The sequence below is a fragment of the Sarcophilus harrisii genome, chromosome 4 (genome assembly GCF_902635505.1).
Source record: "Sarcophilus harrisii chromosome 4, mSarHar1.11, whole genome shotgun sequence".
In the NCBI taxonomy this organism is placed as follows: Eukaryota; Metazoa; Chordata; class Mammalia; order Dasyuromorphia; family Dasyuridae; genus Sarcophilus; species Sarcophilus harrisii.
In genome coordinates this window covers 109,481,964-109,504,463 of record NC_045429.1, presented here as the reverse complement: position 1 = coordinate 109,504,463, position 22,500 = coordinate 109,481,964, and the positions used below count along the sequence as shown (strand labels likewise).

Genomic DNA, 22,500 nt, shown 5'->3' with positions numbered 1-22,500 from the left:
GAGTTATCTGCTGTATCGTTCCCCCTTTTATCAGAATGAGTAATTATAAGTAAACTATGCTGATATAAAACTCTCTTTCTCTCCTTAGAAGAGGAGTGGGATTTAAAAAAAAAAATCATCCAGTGGTTGAATCACGGTTTTACCCAATGCAAGTGGCTATTATTTGCAAGGCTGAATTAGTACAGGTATACTGAGGGAAAGCTTCTTATCGGTTATATACATAGTATTTATAAAGCTACCGAACCACAAATACCCCCACCCCAACCCCCCAAGAAAACATGAATGTTTCTAATATTTACATCTACTGTTGTGTAGTGTTGCTGGCTCAAAATGGCTGCCGCTTTCCACCCTCCTGCAGGTGGCTGCATTTCAGTGGTACGTGAGTGATCCCTATGTATGCAGTTTGTAAAGCGCTTTGGGATCCTTCTGGATGAAAGGTGCTATATAAATAATATAAGGTATTGTCATTATTATATCACAACACTAGAGATCACTGCACTCAGAAGAACGAGGGGAGGAACATGGGCAAAAGACGGGGATCATCAGCCACCCATCCGTGAACCATCTGCACGTGCACCCACGCACTCAGGCACACCCACGCATGCAAGCCCACGCTCGCGCGCCCCTTTTCCACGCTCCCCCCACGGAGGCTGGCCCATCTCCCCCGCCTGGGCCCAGGCGGCCTCCCCCGAGGCCCGGGAGGAGACTGCCGCCGAGGCTCCGCTCGCTGCGGCCAGCCCCGGGACAAGCTTCCCGGGGTTTTCCTATCCCAGGTGGAAGCCCTCGGAGCCCGAGCCCTTCCCCGGCCTGCTGTGCGACTCCCAGCCTTTTTGTGTGTGCTTAACGACTCCTGACCAGTCCCTTAGGTTAGCGAGCGCCGAAATGGCCCGTTCTGCCATCCCCATCCTTCCCAGGGAGCAGCACTGAAGGAGGAGAAACCGTGGGCTTCCACTGAAGGAGGGCCGCCAGGGAAAGGGGGAAATAAAAGGCTTAAGTTGTTGTTGCCCGTTTGAAAAGAAAACAGAAGGAAAAACAGAACTTCTTAGAAATAAACGGCAGCGAAGGAAGCTGAAACGGGTTTGGCCCCCAAATGGGGCCAGCAAAATAAGTTGGGCACCAAGTTTCAAAACAACTTGGTGGAGGAGAGGGGGAGGGCCAGGCAGAGAGCAGTACATTTTGGCAATTCGTGGAGTTCTTGATGGGGAAAATGAGGATCTGTACACATCGCTGGGGGTGGGGGTGGAAGGGGGGTGGGTTGAAAGAAAAAGAACAGCCCTAACAAACTATTCTAAGCTAATGTAATGTTTATCGAGTTACTTGGATAATGATAGCATGTGTGCCATTATCATCATCAAAACCCAATCTATGTTTTAAAAAGTTACAGATGATTAACACAACATCAAGTTGATGCAAACAATTACTTAACACACACACACACTAACACACACACATGCGCGTGCACCCCGCCTCCCCCCCCAATACACACACACACAGAGAACCAGGAGGGCCCTAATATTTTGTAGAATGAGGGAGGCTGCAGCTGTATGCAGACAGCTTTCATATCCTCATTTGAATAATGTGTCCTGGATCTGTCACTTTATTCATGCTCCTTATGCTCAGTGTACTCGACATCAACAACAAATTAAGTTGTAAATAAGAGACAATCATCACTTTTGTTTTTAAGCAGCTACTGCACAGAGAATTTCAATGTACGGTTCCTTTCTGACAGGGGGAAAAAAAGAGATGCTAGAGTTTGCTTACATAAGCACAAATATGGGGAAAACCAACAGAAATGAAAACAATTAGAAACACTTTACAGTTGCTGAGGGGGGGAAATATTCTCTAAAGCACATCATAGATTACCAGCTGAAATTTCCTCTGAGAACATATTTAAATATATAAAAATCCAGAGGCTGAATCTCCCAAATGGCACTGTAAACTTATTTCAGACCTCTGTCATGAAACACAAGGTCCATCCTTGACTGGCACACCTCTGCTCAGAAGGACAAGGGCTTTCTAGTCCGTTACAACACAGGTGTCTTTATTAATGAACTTATTCCACATTCATCTCAACTTTCAAGGGGTGAAAAAGTACCACCACATACATAGGTGAATACAAAGCAAAGGGTTAGGGGAACTTGAATAAAAAGTTTAAAATTGTGCCTACCTTTACATCTGAGAAGTAGGTCTTCAGCATGTTGGAGCTGGGATAACGGGTATAAAAGAACATGAGCTTTGCTTTTTTCAAGTGATTAGGTGACAGTCCTTCCTGCATGTAGAATTCAAGTAGTTAAGGAAAACATCTCAATAAGCAGTAATGACAACTACCATTACCCAGAGAGACCTGAGACCTAGAAATGGTAGACAAGTGCCAGGCAGAGGGTATCTCACCCATCACTGTTTTACTGCTTTGCCCAAGATGATCATTGTCTATATAAAAATCACTAAATATAAAGAACTTAAACATGGAGTAATATCTTTCTCTTGGCAAAAACAAATCTCTTCCATTTTCAGGTTCTTGTGCTGGATATATGTTCACTTGTTGCTACAGAGACAAATGGATCCACATGTGCTATACAAACTCTCATCCCAAGATTTTTTTCCTCCTTTTTAGTAATTATAATTCTATCTTTTCCTCTCTCTCCATGCTATGTGTTCACAGTCAATTATTATACTAATGTGAACAAAAACCCCAAATGCCTTATTTTGAACATTTTGCCTTTTAATGCTAATCTAATTAAGTATCTCGAGTCACCTTGTTCCTATCATATTATTGCATGATCTTAACTGCTCACTTTTCTATGACAGCCAAAACTCAAAGGGGAGGGAGGCGTTGACAACCTAAGTAGAAAGAAAAAGCAACAAAATATAGAAGTCCATTCTTGTTTAAAAGGAGAACAAATAAGCAACCAAACAAACAATGATCACCACTACAACAAAAACCCTTGTCATTCCCTATCTGTAGTGGTTAACTTCACTGAGATTGACTGAGTATTGGGGGCTAACAAATCAATACATGTGGGTGAACAGATCAATAAATGGCCATTTACCCTAAATAAGGCGGCCTATTTATCTGGAAACATCATTACCTTTTAGATCCATAAACAGAAGCAACTAAAACAGTTCCCAAGAGAATGTGAGGCTAACCATAACAATCGAGGCTTCCTGAGTCTCCCTCAGATTCTTGGCACTCTTCAGCGAGCTCTGTGTTAGGATGGCTTTGGTCACATCTGTGCCGCAGGCTGGCCCTGCCATTTCCTCAGCAAATTAATGGCTTTATAATTTATCAGAAATGAAGATGCACGTGGAGAAAATCAATGTGGTCCCCCACAAGGTCAATTAAGGGTCCTTCCTAGAAGCTTCTCTAAGGATTGTCTCTAAAAGGAAAGTCTGGGGGAAAAAATAAAAAACAAAACAAAAAATAAAAGCCCCCACACAACCTTATTCTAGCACCCAACCAAAATTTCACACCTTGCAAAACAAAGGTCATTATGGACCAGGAAAGCCTGTTCCCATGACCTTCACTAAATTTCAACATTACCAGTCCTGGAAGGAAATTTTTTAAAGTTCTTAAGTCCAGCAACTAACTAAGGAGATCTAACCACATATTGATAAGCTCTCAACTATTTGGTTGCGTGGGCATTTAACAGCATATTTTGAGGCAAATTTAATGAATTACCATTACTTTGGGTAGTCTTGTGTTTTTTTTTAACTGAGAAACTTAATTTCACATAGAAAATAAAAATAAAAAGTAAGTGGAATTTCTTAGTCCTTACACTAAAAGAACCCATGGACTTTTAATTCTGTGTAAGTAACCTGAAAAAACAGCTCAGTCTAAACTTGTGTTTTGTTAGAGATACTTAATGATTACAAAGGAGATAATTTATGACTGACATACTTCTTGTGCCAAGGAAAGAGCTAAGAGAACCTCAATGGCTACTACCTCCATTAGACTGATAGAGAGGCCTAAAAGAGTACTGCACTCTCTTCAGTGCCATCTGTCAAAATGGGTAAATGAAATAACAGTTGCAAGCTGTCACCTATTGCTTAGTGATAAGAGTTTTAGGCAAGTCAAAACTTCTATGGATATAGACCTTGGATCTCTCTAACCTTATCTTTATTTTCATATAACTATCAAAAAATCAACCGTACACATTTGAAAGGGTTGTGGAGTGAGGGGAGAGGGCATTCCAACTATTTAATTTAGAGCTTGTGTAAAAGAGACAACATTTTGCTGTGTAAATCAAGTCAATATTTTCATTTAAATTTTCCAATGCTCTTATTACGGGAAAAACCATTTTGACTTTCTTTATGATCAGATTAAAAAAAGAAAAAAAAATCTTATTCTGATCCCAATACAGGAGCTAGATTTTTCATTAAAAGGCATAACATGCTTCAGCCTTTCAAAGTCAACTTTTGGTTAAAAATGTTTCCTGCTAGCAATACTTGGAATTGTTTAGTTGAAATCTGGCCTGGAATAAATCTTTATCTCTTGCTCATCGTGTTATTGGGATTAAACTGCCATGAAAGATGTGTTTCTAATAAACTATTAAAAATAGCTAATGAAACATTTAAAAACCCACAGTGGGATAATCCATGGTTTTTTAAAAATAAAATAAAATAAAATTGAACTGACCAATTGGTTAATTTCCCTTTTAAGTGCTTGTGCTGAAAAGCAAGTGTTCTTCCAAGAAAGCACTGGCTGTTTCCAGGATACTTACACACGCACAATGAGTCATGATGGAATAGATTCAGTAAACATACAGCTGTACTGAACACGAGCTAAGCTCCATTCAAGGCCAGGAAAGAAAATGAGCACAAATAAATATTAAGGAGGTAAAGGGGGGTGGGGGGGATGGAACGCAAACAAGATCTGTCCCGGCAGCTCATGTGGCTTTGCCTCAATTCTCTCAGCCATAGCTTTGTGAAGACAGATGACATTCAATTCTATGTGTAATGCAAAATAGACAATAACTGCTGAAACTTGAGACAGCTGCCAGGTGTAAAAAAAAAAAGGGGGGGAAAAGAAAAGATGATAAATCCATAAATTAATGAAAGACATCTGCTCGGGAACATAAAAGATCAGAGAAACAGTGTAGTGCAGCTGAACCTAAAGCAGTGTTCAAACAACCTGAGAATCTGAGTGTTGTCTATTTACCAAGTACAATATAACCTTACCTAAACAACGGCAGTAAAAAGGCTCATGGAAGAATGATGGGCACATAAGTGCGGGGTGGGGAGGATTGGAGGAAGAAGCTGCACAAGTCGCCATTTTTGCCAACCCAATACTGGTTTGTGGTTCAAGAAATTGTTCATTTGCAGTTCTCAGCAAATGGATTGAGTCTACTTAACAAAAAGCATCTTAATAAAAATGGCAATTTCAAAACAATCCTCCACTTTTTCTGATTTTCTGTTTTGTTTCCTAATAAGTTTTCTCCCTAAGGTACCTGTAGGAAGAGAAGAAATGTACTCATGCAGCACAAACTATTTTATAAAATGTTAGTAATCAAGTAGTTGTATCAGTACAGAAGTTTTCTTAATCAATAGAGTTCATACTTTGTAGAAATCTTGAATTTTGCTCGTCAAGACTCGAGAGGGGGAAAATAAACCAACCAACCAAATAAGCAAAAAAAAAACCAAACCAAAACAAAACCCTAAAACCCAAAAAACTTTTTTTATTTAAAAAATAGACACACAAAGTCTCTACTTACTCTAAACAACAGACTTTGAGTTAGCTAAAAATATTAAATTCTGAATTTCTGAGCAAAAGCTTCATAATTTGATATTTGTAGCCAGATTTCTGAATGTTATTCTTGTTGCAATTTCAAACACCTAGAACCTTTTTTTTTTTCTTTTTTAAAGTCTATTCATAGAAATGCCCCTAAGAAAGTTAAGAGGGAGAAATTGTTGATCATGGATAATATCTTCACCTGTACAAATGCACTAAAGGCCCAGAATGACACTGTTGTGCTTTTTAATTGGCTTCATGCAAATGACTGAGGCCTAAAAAAGGCTATTTTTTCTTGAGATGCAAAGAGGAAGAGTGACAAGGAACATCATGGAGAAAAACAATTGGCTGTCTGTTTCTTTTGGTATTTGAATAAAACTTAATATTTGATTAAATAGATTCATTTGCAAAGATACAGAATACATTCTGTAGAGCCAAGATATGAACTCTTTTGGCACAGGTGCATCTTGTCCAGTTTAACCACACTTACACAATTAGCTATTTTTATAAATTAATTGGAAGAGATAAGGTAATGACATTTTGCAAACAACATACATATATAATATATACTTCTGATGAGCCTTCTAAACCTGGTTTTTATTTTGATAGTCCTATGTTCTTAATTTGGCTAGTTTACAGAAGCGAACAGATGTTGCTCTTTGAAGTGAGGAAATAATTGTTCCTTAAGAAATGAATTTTCTACTTGTATGCAGTGACTTTATCTAAAAATTACAAAATAATGAAAAATAATACCTTCCATTTCCACTCAATTCTATGAATGTATTCCAGGGATTAATTCTACTGCATGTAGACAAATGGACTAGATTAATTAGAACCTTAAGATAAGTCATCGCTCCCAATGGTCATGGGATTTTTAGCAAATAGATTGAAAAGTGTATCTATCTATTATCAAATTTTAACTTAGATCTCAGATTGACCTGTGGGGAGGCTTAGAGTGTGGCTGAAAGATAGAGTCAGAAGGAAAATGAGGAGTGGCACATGAATACTCCATCTCTCAATTGGCTTCAGGCTGGTTTGGGCAGCAGAAAAGACTGTCTATCTTTCTCTTCAGAAAAAGCACACACATGAAAAAAAAAAAGTTAAAATGGGGTAAGACAGAAAGAGGGGAGACATTGGAACATAAAAGAAAGATTTAAAAGGTCAGAAAATTAAATAAGTAAAAGTAATGGAAAGCACCAGAAATATTCTTAATAATAGACTTAACTCCTGGTATTAAGGGGGAACCAACATTTTATATGAAAGGAAGGGTCTTTCCCTCCCAGTAAAATCTCATAATTGACAGGAATGAGAGATGATGTCTCTAGTCTGAAAAGAGGACAGTTAAAATTTGCTTTAATTCCTGCAAAAAAAAAAAAAAATAATAAAAGGGGCTTCTGTTGCCCTAAGCCCTAAAATTTCATTTCCCATTAAGGGGATTTAGATAAAGACTAAGCCAATGCCTAAGGCTATTTTGAAATTTTTCTAGGAAGATGGACCTACCAAAAAAAAAAAAAAAAAGACAAAACTAAACAGGTAAGAAGAGCTGGAATACATAAAAAAGATTGTTTAAGAAGATAATTTATATTTTGAAGGTTAAAAATCTGGTAAGAAGACACAAGGCATAGGCTTTCCACTGCTTTACTTTTGACATGTTGCCTAAGAACAGGCAAGCTTCTCAGCTTCTACTTTAAAAATTGAAGACCCATTATCACTGCTACCCATTTTAAATGACTGCTGAGAGAATTAATGCCAGGATAACTAGACACTGTAAGAAACTTGGTAGAGTTCACTTTCTCAAGGGTAAGAGAGCATGTAAATCTCTGAGGTCCCTTAGTCCTTTCCCAACAACTATGTAGCCAGTTATAAGTGCTGGTGAACTTCTGGCTAACCAGCTACTTTCAGACAAGTCATTGAAGGGTGGGAATGGAGGCAGAAACATAAAGCTAAAATTCTGTCTAGATCCCCAAAGCAATAGTCACTTAATAACTCAACTCTTTCTTAATTAGAATCATAGAATCAATTTTAGGTATTAGAAACAATCTCAGAAGATAAACAGTCTAACCAATACCTGATTAAGAATTTCCTTTACTATTTATTCCATAAATGATCATGGTCATCCAGCCTTTATGTGAAGAATGCTGCTGAAAAAGTTTCTCTCTCTCTCTCTCTCTCTCTCTCTCTCTCTCTCTCTCTCTCTCTCTCTCTCTCTCTCCCTCCCTCCCTCCCTCCCTCCATCTCTGTTTATGTGTACATCTCTCTTCCCACCTCTCAATCCCCTACTCCCATATTGATTAAGAAACGACTCTGTTCTTAACCACCCCAAGAAGTTACATGCCTGTACATCTGACATAATCTGTCAACGAAAGGAAATCTTCTCTATTATTACAATGAATATTGAAGGGTAGCTCTGGGTCTCCCTGGCAGCATGGCCTTCATTAACTAGGAAAACAAATTAACTACCTGAGCTCAGACTTTGCACTTATGGGGCTGCCTCTAGAGTGGGTTTAGGTACCAAAATGTTGATCTCCAGTCATAATGACTATTGCCTAAAGTCCTCAATTTAATACAAATTAATTACTAAATGTTATACCCATCTGGAAATTTCTTATAAAAAGGAAAATCTCAATCTGTCACAAATACTACAAATGGAGATACAAAAATATTAAAAATAATACTCTACCCCTGCCTCGTAGCACTGAATACCTATATATCCAAGATTTTAGAAAACTTTCCTAAGCAAGGACCAATTTACTAAGGAAGAAACACATATTGAAAATGATTGAAGTTCAGGATAGATCTAATTAAAAGTAGGTCTAACATTTTGAGATGAAATTTTTTGACATGATTTAAAGCTTGAAAGAATTATAAAAAGACATCTCTTCAGTAAGTCTAATACAGACTCCTTTTAAGTCTAATAATTAATTTTTATATGAAATTGTTCTTTCTTGCTTTCCAAAATTATTGGCTTTGTGTATGTTAGGACAAAAGATTTCTGTATATGAATGAGCAGAGGTTAATCATGCATAACAGACAGCTGCATAAAGCCCAAAGAATAGATCTTTGGGTAAGACAATTCTACGCAGCTGAATAAATCAGTATCTATCTTATATCTATGTACCTATGTATACACGTATATGTCTACAGCTATATGATTCGTATATATATGAATAGGTGTTCATATACATATACATATTATCCACACTTAAAAATAAAAGTGAAACCTTTTCTTCCAATCTAATCTTACACTAGACTTACTGGTTAAGTTTCTGGTGGTTTTCTGATAGTTTTAAATTATTTTCGGGAGAGAATGCTAAAGGATTTTCAGAAACCCACAAATTAACTTCCATAATTCCTTCATTTAAAAGCTTTTTTTTCTAGCTCCCATAGTGATGGAAACTGCCTAAATGCCTAAAAGGGGACTTCAAAAAAAATCTCAATTCTACATGGAAATAGAATAGGAACAACAGAAAACTATTGATGGAAAGATATACGCTAAGAGCAGAGTATCATTTCATTCTTTTTTTTCCCCTAGTGGCAAAGGTTTGGTAGTAACTCATTCTAGGCAGGTATGCTATCAGAAAAGTTACATCTATCTAGGAAAAAAAATGCCAAGGATGTTGATTTGTTTTGCCTTTCAAACAGAAAACTGCAAAAACTACATTAAAATGTAAGATCAGATCAATTGACATGGTTTAAACTTTTTCAGAAAACCCTTTTTTGATGGGCAAATAAAAGGATATTGCACTTCCGGAAAAAGGTGAAATATCAGACATATCTTGGAGATCACCACACTCAGACTTTATGAGAGACAAGGAGAGGCCTTCAGCTGTGCTGGGAGGATGTGCTGGTGAACAAGGGTGGTGGTTCATGTGATGGGATGACATCTTGGTCCTCAGACTTGCTGTCTCCCTAGTCAAGTCTAAGGATTCTGGGGAGGCTCTGTCTTTCCCAGGAAAGGAGGCAGAGGGAGCACCTAATGGATTCTGAAATGGGTAGGCCATCAGTGGGAGAGAGAAAGGGTGGCGGAAGGAAGATGTGGTGAAGCCTGTGGTGGTGGAAAGTGGAGACTGGTGCAGAGACTGGTGGTGGCCCCCAGCTGGCGGGCCAGAGGCAGATTGGTCAGAGGAGTTTTTTCGAACAACTAGGGGCAGTGCTTCTGTTTGGTCTGTGGAGCTGGGCATTTGCATGGTGCCAAAGGTGTCCAGGGGGTTTGGAATGATGACGTCACCAAAGCACTGGAGGCGCTGGTTGGCGGTGTGGAAGTTATGGTTTTCCCCATTGACTGCAAATCTTGCCTGAGGGATCTGAAGAGGTGGGAAGACCTGAGGAAGCTGTCGGGAGGGTTTGGATGAAAAGACTTTCACCACAGTGTCCACAACTTGTGACATGGCAGTATTCAGTTCCTGTTTTAAGGTCTCGGCCAAATGCTTGCCTTCCGAATGTAAAGAGTTTGGCCCTTGGTCTCGCTCTTTATTGCCTTCTCTTTTCGGCTTGTTTTCCGCTATTTCTTGCTCCCTAATTAGGGCCCTGGCCCGGTCGATGAACTGCCCCGGGTCTAGCTCACACATCTCATTATCTGACCTTCCCACCGAGTCCTGGGCCCTCACATCCAGGATTTCTGAATGCATGCTGTCTTCAGACAGGTTACCATCTTCATCATTTTCAGAATCAGTGCTGTCATAGATTTGGTAGAACTTTTCCTGCAGCTGGCGCAGCTGTTTCTGCATGTCCTCCAGCTGCTGTTTCAGCTGTCGGCGCTCCTCTCGCTTCTGTTCTTTTCGAGCTGAAACCAGCTGCTGGAAACTCTGTTGCTGCTGTTGAGGCAGCTTTTGCTTGCGTTTGTTTTCCCGGTAACTTTCTCGGGGACTTACAGACTGCGGAGCCATCTCTCTCTCATTTTCATTGCCCCTTAACGCCACACTGGGGGAATGGCTCATACCCCGAATTATATTCTCAACCCGGGCGCGCTTAGCTCTCAGGTGCTCATCGCATAACCGATCCATATCAAACTGGCTCATAGTAGGCCTGCCAAAAGGGGAAAGACACTCTGGGGGGCTGTCTCTTGAAGAGTTGCTGCATATATCCTCCTGATGTACTTCTGAGCCTGTACTAGAGAGACCGCTGGCTTGGAAACTGGGCTCTGTGCCACCATTTTTGTTCATGTTATTTTTCAACAGCTGGGAAATTATGGTTGCTCCTGGAAAAGGCATCATGGCATCTTCATACGAGTTCGCCCTCTTCAGCAGCTTGCGGAGTACATTTGACTTTTCCCCATCTGCATGCTGCACCACTGAATACTCAACATCCTGCTCTGAACCTTGGGGATTCATGGCACTAAAAAACGTTGCTCTTGCCTTAGCAAAAAATGCAGATGCTGTCCCTACCGTCCTTTTCACTCCAATGTCAACTCTTCTTCTCTTGGTTTGCCTGCTTAAGAGGGCTGTGCTGTCATGGTCAGGCATCACTGGACTGTTATTGTGCCATCTTCAAAAGCTCGTCAGCTGGGCACAGCTCAAGAATCCCGGGACCCTGGCCAACAGAACAAAAGGACTGATGAATCATTTTCTTTAAATTTCTCCAAATTTCCTGACCTCAATCCTGAATAAAATGCAAAATGCATAGGCTCTGGGATTTATGGCACATTACAATTATTGCAATTTATTATGCACTCTGCTTGAAATGAAACATTTTTAAATATTTCTGCTCCACTGGTTTAAGATGGATTAAGATTTAAAAAAAAAAGGCAAAAACTGCTTAAGCACCAGTAATATGATTCTCTTGCACAAATGCCTAAAATGATACTGTTTATCTTCAGAAGAAAGAGTAGATTATAAGAACACAGCCTCTGACCAAAAAAAATTTTTTTTTGATTAAATTTGGGGCCATTGAGTGACATTACAAAAGAAGATGAAAGTGGTTCTTTTTTAATATGCAACATGAAATTAAAAATCTTTAAAATTTGTATTAAAATTAAATTTCTCCCTAAAATTTGTTGTGGTTTTAACATTGCAGAAGAAAAGTCCTGTCAGATCAGTGTGGAAATTGGCACATCCCTTTTCTCTTAACTAGGCAGGATTTTTTTTAATGGATTAAAATTACTCTGAGTTGTATATAGAAAGAGGGAATCCTACAACTTAAATGATTAATTTAACACTGAAACAAACATGGGATGAATATTTTATAGTTCTGCTGATTTAGTATATGTATTTGGACTGATAATAATTAGCCAAAATATAGTTTGTGATGCCATGACCTAATATTAGTTATGCTAATATTTTAAACTGTGTCCTTTTAAGAATTAATTTCTTTCAAAGTTACTTCTAATGGAAAGGAGAATATCCTTTAGATTGTTTTTAGATATATATTTTAGAAATTGAAATACAGAACAACAAATTTTTAGCAGAAATAGCAATAACATTTTCAGTACTAGTCTTCTTTCAGAATCTGCTCCAAAAATAATACCTTGGACGCCCGAAGAAAGCTTTTTACAATACATTTTTTTTTTTTGTTAAACAGATTCCTATTCCCTGCGCCAAACTAAAAAAAAAAATAGAGGCTGAAAGAAAATCTGGGAAGATGAAAGAAAAATCACAGCATCAATCAAACATGTGAAAAGGAAAATACCTTCTCTTAATATGAACTTTCATTGTTTCCCAGAAACACAATATAAAGAGAAAACATACTTCTTTGCATTTATGAAAGGCTCATATAATTTGTGACTTATTAACTAATGATGCCAGACTTAAATTTCATATAAACCACTGGATATCACCATCCCTTTGGTTACAATTAACACTATGCTAAGAAAATGAAAATATTTTTCATGCTGCATTTATCTAATATTAAACTTCACATTTGCTTAACAGAGCACATCTTCACAATAACAGGGTATATTGCCAAAGGCAGCATGCAGGCTTTTTGGAACAGCTCCCATCTCTTTCGGTTCACCTGTAAAAACATCTACGTGCTCCCTAGGATTGCATCTGTGGCTAGTTTTAAAGAATGACTATCCATGCAAATAGGCATAATTTCAGCATGAAATAACCTGTAAAAATCAAGAAAATGTTCAATGCTTAGATAGTAACAATGTGCAAAGCGTCAAAGTTCCTCCTGCCGTCTTTGCCCACGGTGTTTGGATGAACTAAGAGTATTTTCAGAAATTTTCTTTTAGATTGTTATGAAAGAAATACTTTGCTTGCTTACATTTCAAACTCTTTGCATTCAAGAGAACAAAATGGATCCTCTGAATTAAGATTAGGAACTTAATACTTTGCTCAAAATGCAATTTTGTATGTTGTAGATATAAGGAAATTATTAATAAAACCAGTTAGCTCTAGAAAACCAGAAGCACCATTACAAGTCCCATGGAGGCATAGTGTAGGTGCATTTCACTTAGGCCTGGGAAATTGAAGTATAATTGGCAGGAAATTTTTCAGTAACCAAAAAGATCTGAAAACATACAGATAGTGAGAGAGACAGACAATTTAAAAAGAACAATCCACACCTAAATCAATATCAACTCATAGTAGATAGACTGATCTGATATTAAAAACTAGACCAATGATCACAGGAAGACTTTAGCAATTTGAAGCTATTGAGGTCCACTAAGGGGGAAAGAAGAGTTAAAGGTAATACTTTCTTTTCACATTAACTTTTCAAAAAATCAAGACCCCTGACATCAGTTTTTAACATTTATCTTTTTCTTTGTTCAAATACTTCACCTCCATCTGCAAAAGTAATAAAAATGAACTGATTCCCAATCAAAACCTTTAGCATACTTTCTGTATATTGTCTTTTCCTTCTGTTTACCTTAACACCTAATCTGGAATTTCTTTTTGGCTAATCTTTGTCATAGGAACATCATCTCTGAGACAGTGGCTCAGGAAATTACATACTGCTATGAGAAAGAGCATAAGGTCATCCTCAGGCATCCTTCCTTTTCAGTTGCCATTTTCTTTTCATGTCAACTACACTTCCTCTCATCTAACCCAGGTATCAACAGCTGTATCCCAGTATCTCATATATGCCAAGAAAGGAGTTGGAGTCTTCCTAAGGTTTTGGGAAGTAATATTGCTCAGTCTGTCTTTCTCTTTCATCCTCACCAAGGGATGAGTGTCAATTTAGCAGTCAGCTCAAAAAATAATAATCTGAGGGAATCTCTTAAATCTATCAAACTAAAAAGATTTTTGGAAATTCTGTTTCAACTTGTCAACATTTTCTGACCAAATATTGACCAATTTCTATATATACATTGAGAAAACTTGAGTATATTGAACTCCATGTCTTGGATTGCTATTTTAGAATTATTTCTAATCAAGCATATCGAGAAAATAATATATAAACCGATTCAAAGAATGCAGCATTTGATCTATTGACCCCAAAGTAATATTGTTTAAATGACACACTCATGAAGATAAAGTCAAATGATAATAGCCACGAATCTTCTACTTGTTCAGAACAGTTTCATAATTCTCAAATGTCTATGAAGGTATTTAACATATCAAAATATACTTCTAAATGATCTATAAACTAATTTACTTGAAATCATTTAAATGTATATGTTTGTGTATATAAATGTGTTACATATATATAGACAAACATATGTAAAGCTTCTGTGATTTCAAAATTCTTTAGAGGATTGTTTTTAAAAGATTGAACTATAATGTTATCCTCTCAGTTGAAAGCATCTAAAAACTTTTCACAATATCTGTATTAAACAGATAAGTGTTAATTGCGTTGATTATTGTTTTTATTTTAATTGAATTTTAATATTTATACTTGGCATAAAGTAAAATAAATATATATTTATGCATAATGATAAAAGATTATTACCACAAGGATATAAAAAATATAACATGGGAATTTGAGGTAACAAATTAGTGACTAAATATCTACATTGTTTCTCTGAAAATTCCTTTAGTTATTATTAAAAATGCATATGTGATTTTGGTTTTTGTAGTGCAGTATTTGGCTGTCCCTATTGGCATATAAAAACTTAATATAACATATGATTTGAAAACTATCCTAGAATAGGGATGCAAGCACAGCAGGTTTAGCTAGAAAAAGCTCAGATAAGGTCAAATAAGGAATGAACAGCTTCAAAAGATTCTTTAGTAAAATCTTAAGTGTGTGGTATTCAATTTGGCATAAAGAATCTCTAGAAAAACCATGGGTCAAGGGCTAACAATGAAGGCTATTTATTAAGAAATTCCAGGGGGAACACTGCTATATTAATTTATTAATGGAATGTTCGCTGCTTTTATAAAAGAAGAGGCTACTTTTGCAACAGCTATATTTCCAAAACAAGACTGATTGTGCTTAAGAGATTTTTAAATCAAAAATAATTTATTATGGGGAGAGAAAGGAAAAAGGTGGGGTTTTTTGGTACCTAAATTATTTATATTAGCTGTCTCTACTGATCAAATATTTGAATAAATTGTAAGACTCCACTTGACTTCATCTGAGTAGATATACCCTTTGGATGGGATTCTAACTGACTTAGGTCAATGGAGTTATGAAATTGAAATAGAATGTCATTAATAGGGAACATTTTAATTGATCTAGCAATGCATAAATCTGAAAGGAAAAAAAAATCAAGTGATTTAAGTGGCCCTAAATCACTTAACTCTCCTCAATAGTACTGAAAAGTGACAAATTTAATTCTGTTAATTAGCAACTTTTTCTTTTCGATAGCTTCTCCTTCCTATTAGAAGCAAAAAAAATGCTCTGACATTTACTTTCAGGAACCCATTACCCCCCAATTACTACTTCAATTAGTTATGATTGTATTGCCAATAGTGCCTATCATAGTAACAGAGTTCTGAAGTAATGACTACTTCATTATTAAGATTCTTCCACATCATCAAAAATTCCTTAAATTTTTCACCTGCGAAATGGCTGATTTTAGGTTTACACTAAAAGCAATATCATCCATCCTTAAGAATAAGTATAATAGATATATGCTGGGTACCAAAGTTTTACAAGTAAGCATTTTCACATGTATTTCCAAAATAATAATTCACTGGACTAGCAAGTAAGATAAAAATAAACCTAAAAGGAAAAAAAAATCAAAGTTCTCCTCCTGGTTGAATATCTAAATAATCATTAAGTTCTCTGCAAATTAAACTTCATTATGTCCTATGAAGCCTAATAACTCAATGGGCAATGAGGTTTATAAATTTCCTAGCTTAGATTGTCTTTCCAAGTTAGAGAGATGCTAAATCAGAATCTTGAGGTCAAATATCAATCATAACCAACTTTTACATTATTAAAACTAAGTAACCCTCTTACACTGCACTTTGTGAAACCTGAATCTTAAAACTATCAATACTATCAGTTACACATATGCCACCACCCTAGAATTTTACTAAGAAATTAGTGAGAAAGGGATTCATTTACTTCTTAAATAACCAAAGAGCAAGCCTAAGCGTATAAAGACAAGGGCAGAATATATTTTAAGATTTCATGTATTGTTGGGAGAAGAAAGGTGTTGAGAAAGAACAAAAGTGTGAACAAAGATTATGTGAGATATGATGCAACCTTATTATTTTAGAATATTATGATGAAACTTAACAGAACAATGCAAGGTAGATTCACACATTTACCAATAAGCTTCCACCAAAGACAAACTTTGTTAAAAATAAAACAAATTGGCCTGGCCATAAATGAAATTTTAGACATGTAAAAACTTCAAAAGCAACTAAGGAAGAGATTGTGAAAACTTAGATGTATGTAAGACTAAAGGATAAATGCCTCATGCAATCCCATCCTCATGGAAACAATAACAAAACAAAATTAAAAAAAAATACACCCACTTAACTTACTACCATGCAATCCATTTTATTTAAAGAAGCTCATAACTAAGGTGAGAAAAGAAATAAGCTAGCTTCTAAGACTTCATGCTATTACATCATTTTTCACCTTCTTCTTTTCCACAACTCACTAAAATCTCTCACTGGAATTTAATTTGGCCATTTACAAAAGATATGTTTATTTTGTATATAAATGTACATGTTTAATGCATAAATGCCCTTCCTACATCTTTTTCTTTTACTTCTCTCTATACAATATCCACCCAATTTCACAATGTTAAGAAGTTTTCTTGAGATATTCTTTACCATTACCAGGCTAAATCTTTCATCAAAGAAGAATGCAAATTCACAAAGCTTATATTCAGGTTTTCTTCTATAAGTAAAGCAATCTCTAGGACATCCATTCTGACTCCATGCCTGATGCAATGACAGTCATATCCTACTTTCTAGAAGACAGTGTTTCATAAATAATACACTCTCCCTTTTTTAAACTATGCATCTTTTAAGTAAATTATAAGTATTTGTATAGATCTATTATTTCTGGACAGGTATAAAACATATTATAATGATAAACTTTAACAGTGCCAGAGGGATTGAATTTTGGCATCACCAGGATATGTACACGCACATGTGTACGTGCATAAAACACACACACACACACACACACACACACCCCATAGGTTTAAAAAAAAAAACATAACAAAAAAAGTACTGCCTATGCTTTCCTTTTTGCCTTTTCTCTTGATAAGCCAAATGCAAACCTGAGAGAATAAACTAAATGAAACACAACACAGGGAAGTGAAGGAACAGGCAATGTTTGTCCTTCCACCTGCTGCCCAAAGTATATGTGTACAGGGGGTTGGGGTGGCTATGACTGCTTAGAAGATGAGAGTCTAAGAAGAGCCCTGGAAAGGGGCTGCCAAAGATCTCTTAAAAATATCACATGGCAGTTTCAAACCCCACCAGCAGCTTAATTATTCTCGGCCTGAACAATCCTATCAACCAGGACACTCATAAATTCTTAAACCTCGACAACCCTCAAGCACTGTGGTTTGGGACTGCACAGAGAGACAAACACAGGGGAACTTGCACCTGTCTTTCTTGACACAACACACCTGTCTAGCCTTGCCCATGCGCACTTTGTTAGCAGACCTCCTAGTTTGATAAAGGAAATATAAAGAGAGATATAATTTAAAAGAGAGGAGTTAGTTGGAGAAAAGGAGAAAGGACATAAAAGACAGGGCATCTCTTTTCCTTTACTCACAGAAGGATACTCGCCAATTGTTTTTTTTTTTTTTTTTTTAATTTTCTGTGCTTCAAGGGAGACAAGGAACACACACACACACACAAACATACACAAATAAATGTTCTTGGAAAAATACAAACAAGCAGGTGAGTCCTCAGTTTTCCCTGGGGCTAAGGGTGCAGGGTTGCCAAGAATGCCAGTGTCTCACCTCAACCTGTCTCCTTGAATTATTTTAAACTCTTCCCCTACTCTTCTGGTTCCCCTCTCTTTAGTCCAGATTTCAGTCTGCCCCTGTGTCTTTCTCCTAAAGGCATACTCTTCAGTTTCAGCTTTGGTAGAAGCTGGGGAAGGAAAGATATTTGGGAGGAATTGTCCAGAGGAGCATAGAATAGTTATCAAAGGAATCACCCCTTTCCCCAACCTTCAATTTCTTTTGGAGCAGTAAGTAACCTGCTGGCTCATCCAAAGGCTTAGAGGTACAGGAAAAAGCTGAGAAAAACACTTTTAAGAACTACTTTTCCCTCTTCCTCTCTCAACCCCGCACACACATTTTAAGATTTCTGTTCCGATTCTCAATCCAAGATGAGAGCAGTTTTCTCTTTTCCCCTATAGTTTTTCTAGTTATCCATCTTAACTCTAGGCTCTTTTCCCTTCTCAGGCTGAGAGAGGGCAAAACTCTAGGTACCATTTCCATTGGACACTGGTTCTTCCTCAGTACCACAAACTGACAGGAGTAATTGGGGGGAGGGGAGCAGTGTCCTTTGGCTTTGGAATCAGCCACCCAAGAACATTCACTGTTTCCCCAACTCTGGCCCCTACAACACCTTTTCTCCATCATCGGTCCTCAAAGCTTCCCACTCAAACACACTACACCCCTCAAATCAAGAAGCCTTACCCCCTAAACTTCACTCAGCAACTCCATCCAGTTGATCCAAACGCACTCCTCTATTGTCAATGAATCCATTTCTAAAATTTTGGAAAACTGGCTTCATTTTTTGGTTTTATTTTGTTTTGCCGGGTGACAACGTCTTTGAAAAGAAAGTAATAGTCTCCCGTCTTTCCCTCCCCCTTCCGTCCCGCCCCCCACTTTGCCGGGGTTAAAAAAGGAGAAGGGAAAGGTATGCAAATGACAAGCAAATTGGAAGAGAGAAGAATGGCAGCTATAATAAACAAGACAAAGAGAAAGGACACAGGCACTAGACTAGGAGTTTGTGAGGTGGGGGAAAAAGGGGGGGAAGCGGTTTGGAGAAAAGGAGCAGTGCAAAGTAGCAATCCCCACCTTGAACTTCCCTCTCCTAAGTGGGGGGGGGGGAGTAGAAAAAGAAGAAAGCTTCCCCTCAAGCCTCAAAACCAGTAAACAAAAGGTGACAAGATCAAGAGACAAGAACAGCAATATCAACCTTCCACCCTCTCCAACCACCACCACCATAGAGAAAAAATATTGTAAACACACACACACACACACACACATACAATAACAAACACACACACATACCCACAACCAAATCACTTACTCTTTAGGAACTGGGAAGACTAGAGTGACGAGTCCCACTGAGGCTCCTGGTTAGAAATCATTAGGGTTTATTTTATTATGATTCATTTAAATAATTGCATTTTCCCCTGGAAGAAAAATTTACATGGGTATGAGTAATATAAGTCTTTTTTTTTCCTTTCTCATTCAAGAAAAAAAAGCCATTATAAGTGCTTTTTTTTTTTTTAAAGGAGGGGGGACGTAGGAGGGGTAAGAGATACTTACTCAGTGCAAAAAGCGATGGATTTGAGCCTCTCTCTCTTTCTCTCTCTCTCTCTCTTTCTCTGTTTTGTTTTTGGGTTTTTTGTTTTGTTTTTTTTTTGCCGGTGGAAAGAGAGTGGAAAATACACACGCGCGCACACACACGCTGATGTCTTGCTGCTGCTGAATATTGTAATTTGACAAGGGAGGGTGAATGTGTGTGCGATAGAGAGGGAGAGAGTGGGAGAGAGTGAAAGGGAGAAAGAAGACAGAAGCGAGAGAAGGAGGAGAGGAGAAGAGGGGAGAAGAGGGCAGAGGAGAGGGGAAGAAGACAGGAGAGAAGAGGACAGGACAGGACAGGAGAGAAGAGGAGAGGAAAGGAGAGGAGAGGATAAGAAAGGCGAGGAGAGGACAGGAGAGGAGGAGAGAGGAAAGGAAAGGAGAAGAGAGGAGAGGAGAGGAAAGGAGAAGAGAAGATAGGAGAGGAGAGGACAGGAGAGGAAAGGAGAGGACAGGAGAGGAGCTAAGAGCAAGAGAGCGAGAGGAGAGGGAGGGAGACAGACCCAGGGAGAGCTCTTTTGCGCCGCTCTGCTTTGCCTGGCTGCAATGGTGTATAATTTCAGAGCGCTCACACAGCTGAGCTTCGCTCCACAAGATTTACTTTAAGACACAGCTGAAGGAAACAGGAAGACTGCACGTCACAGTCTGACTGACGTACCCAGACTCAGCACCCAATCGGGAGGCGCCTTCGGATTCAAGGGGGGATAGCGAGGCAAGAGAACTTGGGAGGAAAAAAAATAAAAGGGGTGGGGGAGATGTGAAAAAGAGGAGGAGAGAGGGACACCCCCCTTCCAGCCCTCGCCGCCTTCCACCCCTCCTCCATCCCTCCGAGCACTCCACCTCCCCTCCCCCTCCTCCCCCTAGACTCTCTCTCTCACACACGGTCCCCTGTCCCTTCCCCTGTTGCAAGGAAGGATCCTTGATCACCACCACATCGGGGGCTTCGGGGGAGCTGGCCATTTGCGAGCTGGTGCAAGGCGAGCTGATGAGCGCGGGCAGCTCCCTCTTAGATTTGCTCTTCCTGGACTCGTCTTTTTTTTTTTTTTTTTTTTTTTTTTTTTTTTTCTCCATCTTCTTCTTCTTCTTCTTCCCAGAACTGATCGAGCCCCCAGAGAGGCCAAGCGCTCCTCAGACTTGAGGAAAGAAGGCACCGAGAAGTAGATCGAAAGAGTAGGGTGTAGCAGGCAACTGAGGTGGAAAAATGGGGAGGGAGAAGGGAGGGGAATTCACCCAAACTATCTCATTTACTTAGTAATCGTGCGAAGTACATTAAAATGTGTCACTTTTTCTTCTCTCTCTCTCTCTTTCTCTCTCTCTCTCTCTCTCTCTCTCTCTCTCTCTCTCTCTCTCTCTCTCTCTCTCTCTCTCTCTCTCTTTCCCCACCCCCCCCCACTCCCCTCTGTCCCCCCTCCCTCTCTCTCTCCCAGTCGCGGTCTCTATCTCAGTCTCTCTCGGAAGTGGGCTGACATGCAGGTAAGTTTGGGAGAAAATTGTTCGACGTTTCACACATCCCCCAAAACTGTACATAATGGGGATGTGGGGGGTAAGAATTGTCCTAGTTGCAGGCGCTTGCCCTACGTTTCTTGGGAGATAGAGGTGCACTTGGCTACCTCTGAGAGCATCTTCTTTGAACTTTTAGGCTCAGCAGTCTTCTTAAAAGACGCAAACCTTACGGAACAATTTCCTTGCATGCTATGAACAACTCAGTTTGCTTCCGTTTAAAATGAGGGGACCTACCTAAATATTCTTTCAAGTTTCTCCTAGCTCCGGCTCTCTATGACTTGGTAATTCGTCTTAGGATGAAGGAAGGAAGATAGATCCCTGCACTTCTGACCAACTTGTACATACTTTTTTTTTTTTTTTAAAGCGAGCCGGTGTAGCAAACCAGGAAGCTCTTTAGGAAAGTAGTCTAATCTTCTTAAATCTGAGACACCAATACAATGCCTAAAGAGTGCTTTTCGATTTGAAATGATTAAGACAGAGACCAAAAAACTCAGAGGCAAATTTAGAGACAAACACATACACAAAGAAGACAGAGAATATGCACTTGAAAGGGATCCTTGGGACTTAGAAGCTACAAATATGGGGGGAAAAAAGCACCTTTGGTCTAAAGTTATACATTCTACCTTTCAAGGAGGATAGAATGATTTTTAATAAAGCTACTAAGTTCATGGCTTTAGGTTCTGTAGAAATGAGGACTTGCAAGAATTGAAAAGTCAAAAACAATTCATACCTTGCCTATTAAGTACCGATTGAACTACATTCCTTCGATTATTTATTTTTTTTTGGTGGGGGGAGGGTGAGTTGGAAAGGATCCGCATGTTTCCTCCGCTATAGCACTTGGAATTTAATCAGATCAAAGGTTCTGATCATTCTTTGCACCTCAGCTATTATGGCAGATTTATGAAGTGTGTTAATAGTAAACAGCCAGAACACCACCAACTACCACAACGTCCCCTCCTGAACACACACAAACACACACACACGAGCACACGCCCCTTTTCTTGGACGCTTTTAATTTCAGCCACAGAACCGTCAAACTGTGAGAAGGAGGATATGAAAGTTCTCTTAAAAAAATAACGATGATAACTCGTCCAAGTCAAGCACCGCAGGAAACTTTCTGGCACAGAATTAAAACATTGGAAAGAAGAAGAAGAAAAAAATCAAACTGGCCAGGTTAAATCTATTCGGCTAAGATGAAAAAAAGAGATCCCGGGGAAAATCAGCCTACATGATATCCTAGTCCTTACCCTGGACACACACACACACACACACAACACACACACTCGCTCTTCCAGTGTTCCGTTATTCTATCAAACAATTTAATTGGGCTATGAGAGTTTAGATTTGAGTAGAAGGACTTATGTCAGAATTCCCATTAGATACAGAGACTCAATAATGCTTTTATGTGGTATTTTCCAGA

General features: G+C 38.5%; 1 protein-coding gene and 1 long non-coding RNA gene across 6 annotated transcripts in view; one reads left to right on the top strand and one right to left on the bottom strand.

Annotated features, from left to right (window-relative positions):
* PROX1 (prospero homeobox 1) overlaps window positions 1-20,656 on the bottom strand; it is a 59,148-nt gene extending 38,492 nt beyond the window's left edge. For 2 of the 5 annotated variants that reach the window (XM_031937359.1, XM_023501971.2), the window contains exons 1-4: window positions 19,542-20,656; window positions 9,469-11,257; window positions 2,168-2,275; window positions 300-440 (exon numbers count right to left, since the gene is read on the bottom strand). In XM_031937359.1, coding sequence (XP_031793219.1) covers window positions 300-440; window positions 2,168-2,275; window positions 9,469-11,190 — 1,971 coding nt within the window. In that variant the 5' untranslated portion in view covers window positions 11,191-11,257; window positions 19,542-20,656. Of the gene's footprint in view, window positions 1-299; window positions 441-2,167; window positions 2,276-9,468; window positions 11,258-19,299; window positions 19,406-19,541 lie in introns of all 5 variants that reach the window. The other 3 variants (XM_031937361.1, XM_023501976.2, XM_031937360.1) reach the window with 2 other exon arrangements.
* LOC111720432 overlaps window positions 20,651-22,500 on the top strand; it is a 3,023-nt gene continuing 1,173 nt past the window's right edge. The window contains exons 1-2 of the long non-coding RNA XR_004229374.1: window positions 20,651-20,770; window positions 21,005-21,050. This is a non-coding gene — a long non-coding RNA (uncharacterized LOC111720432). The remainder of the gene's footprint in view (window positions 20,771-21,004; window positions 21,051-22,500) is intronic.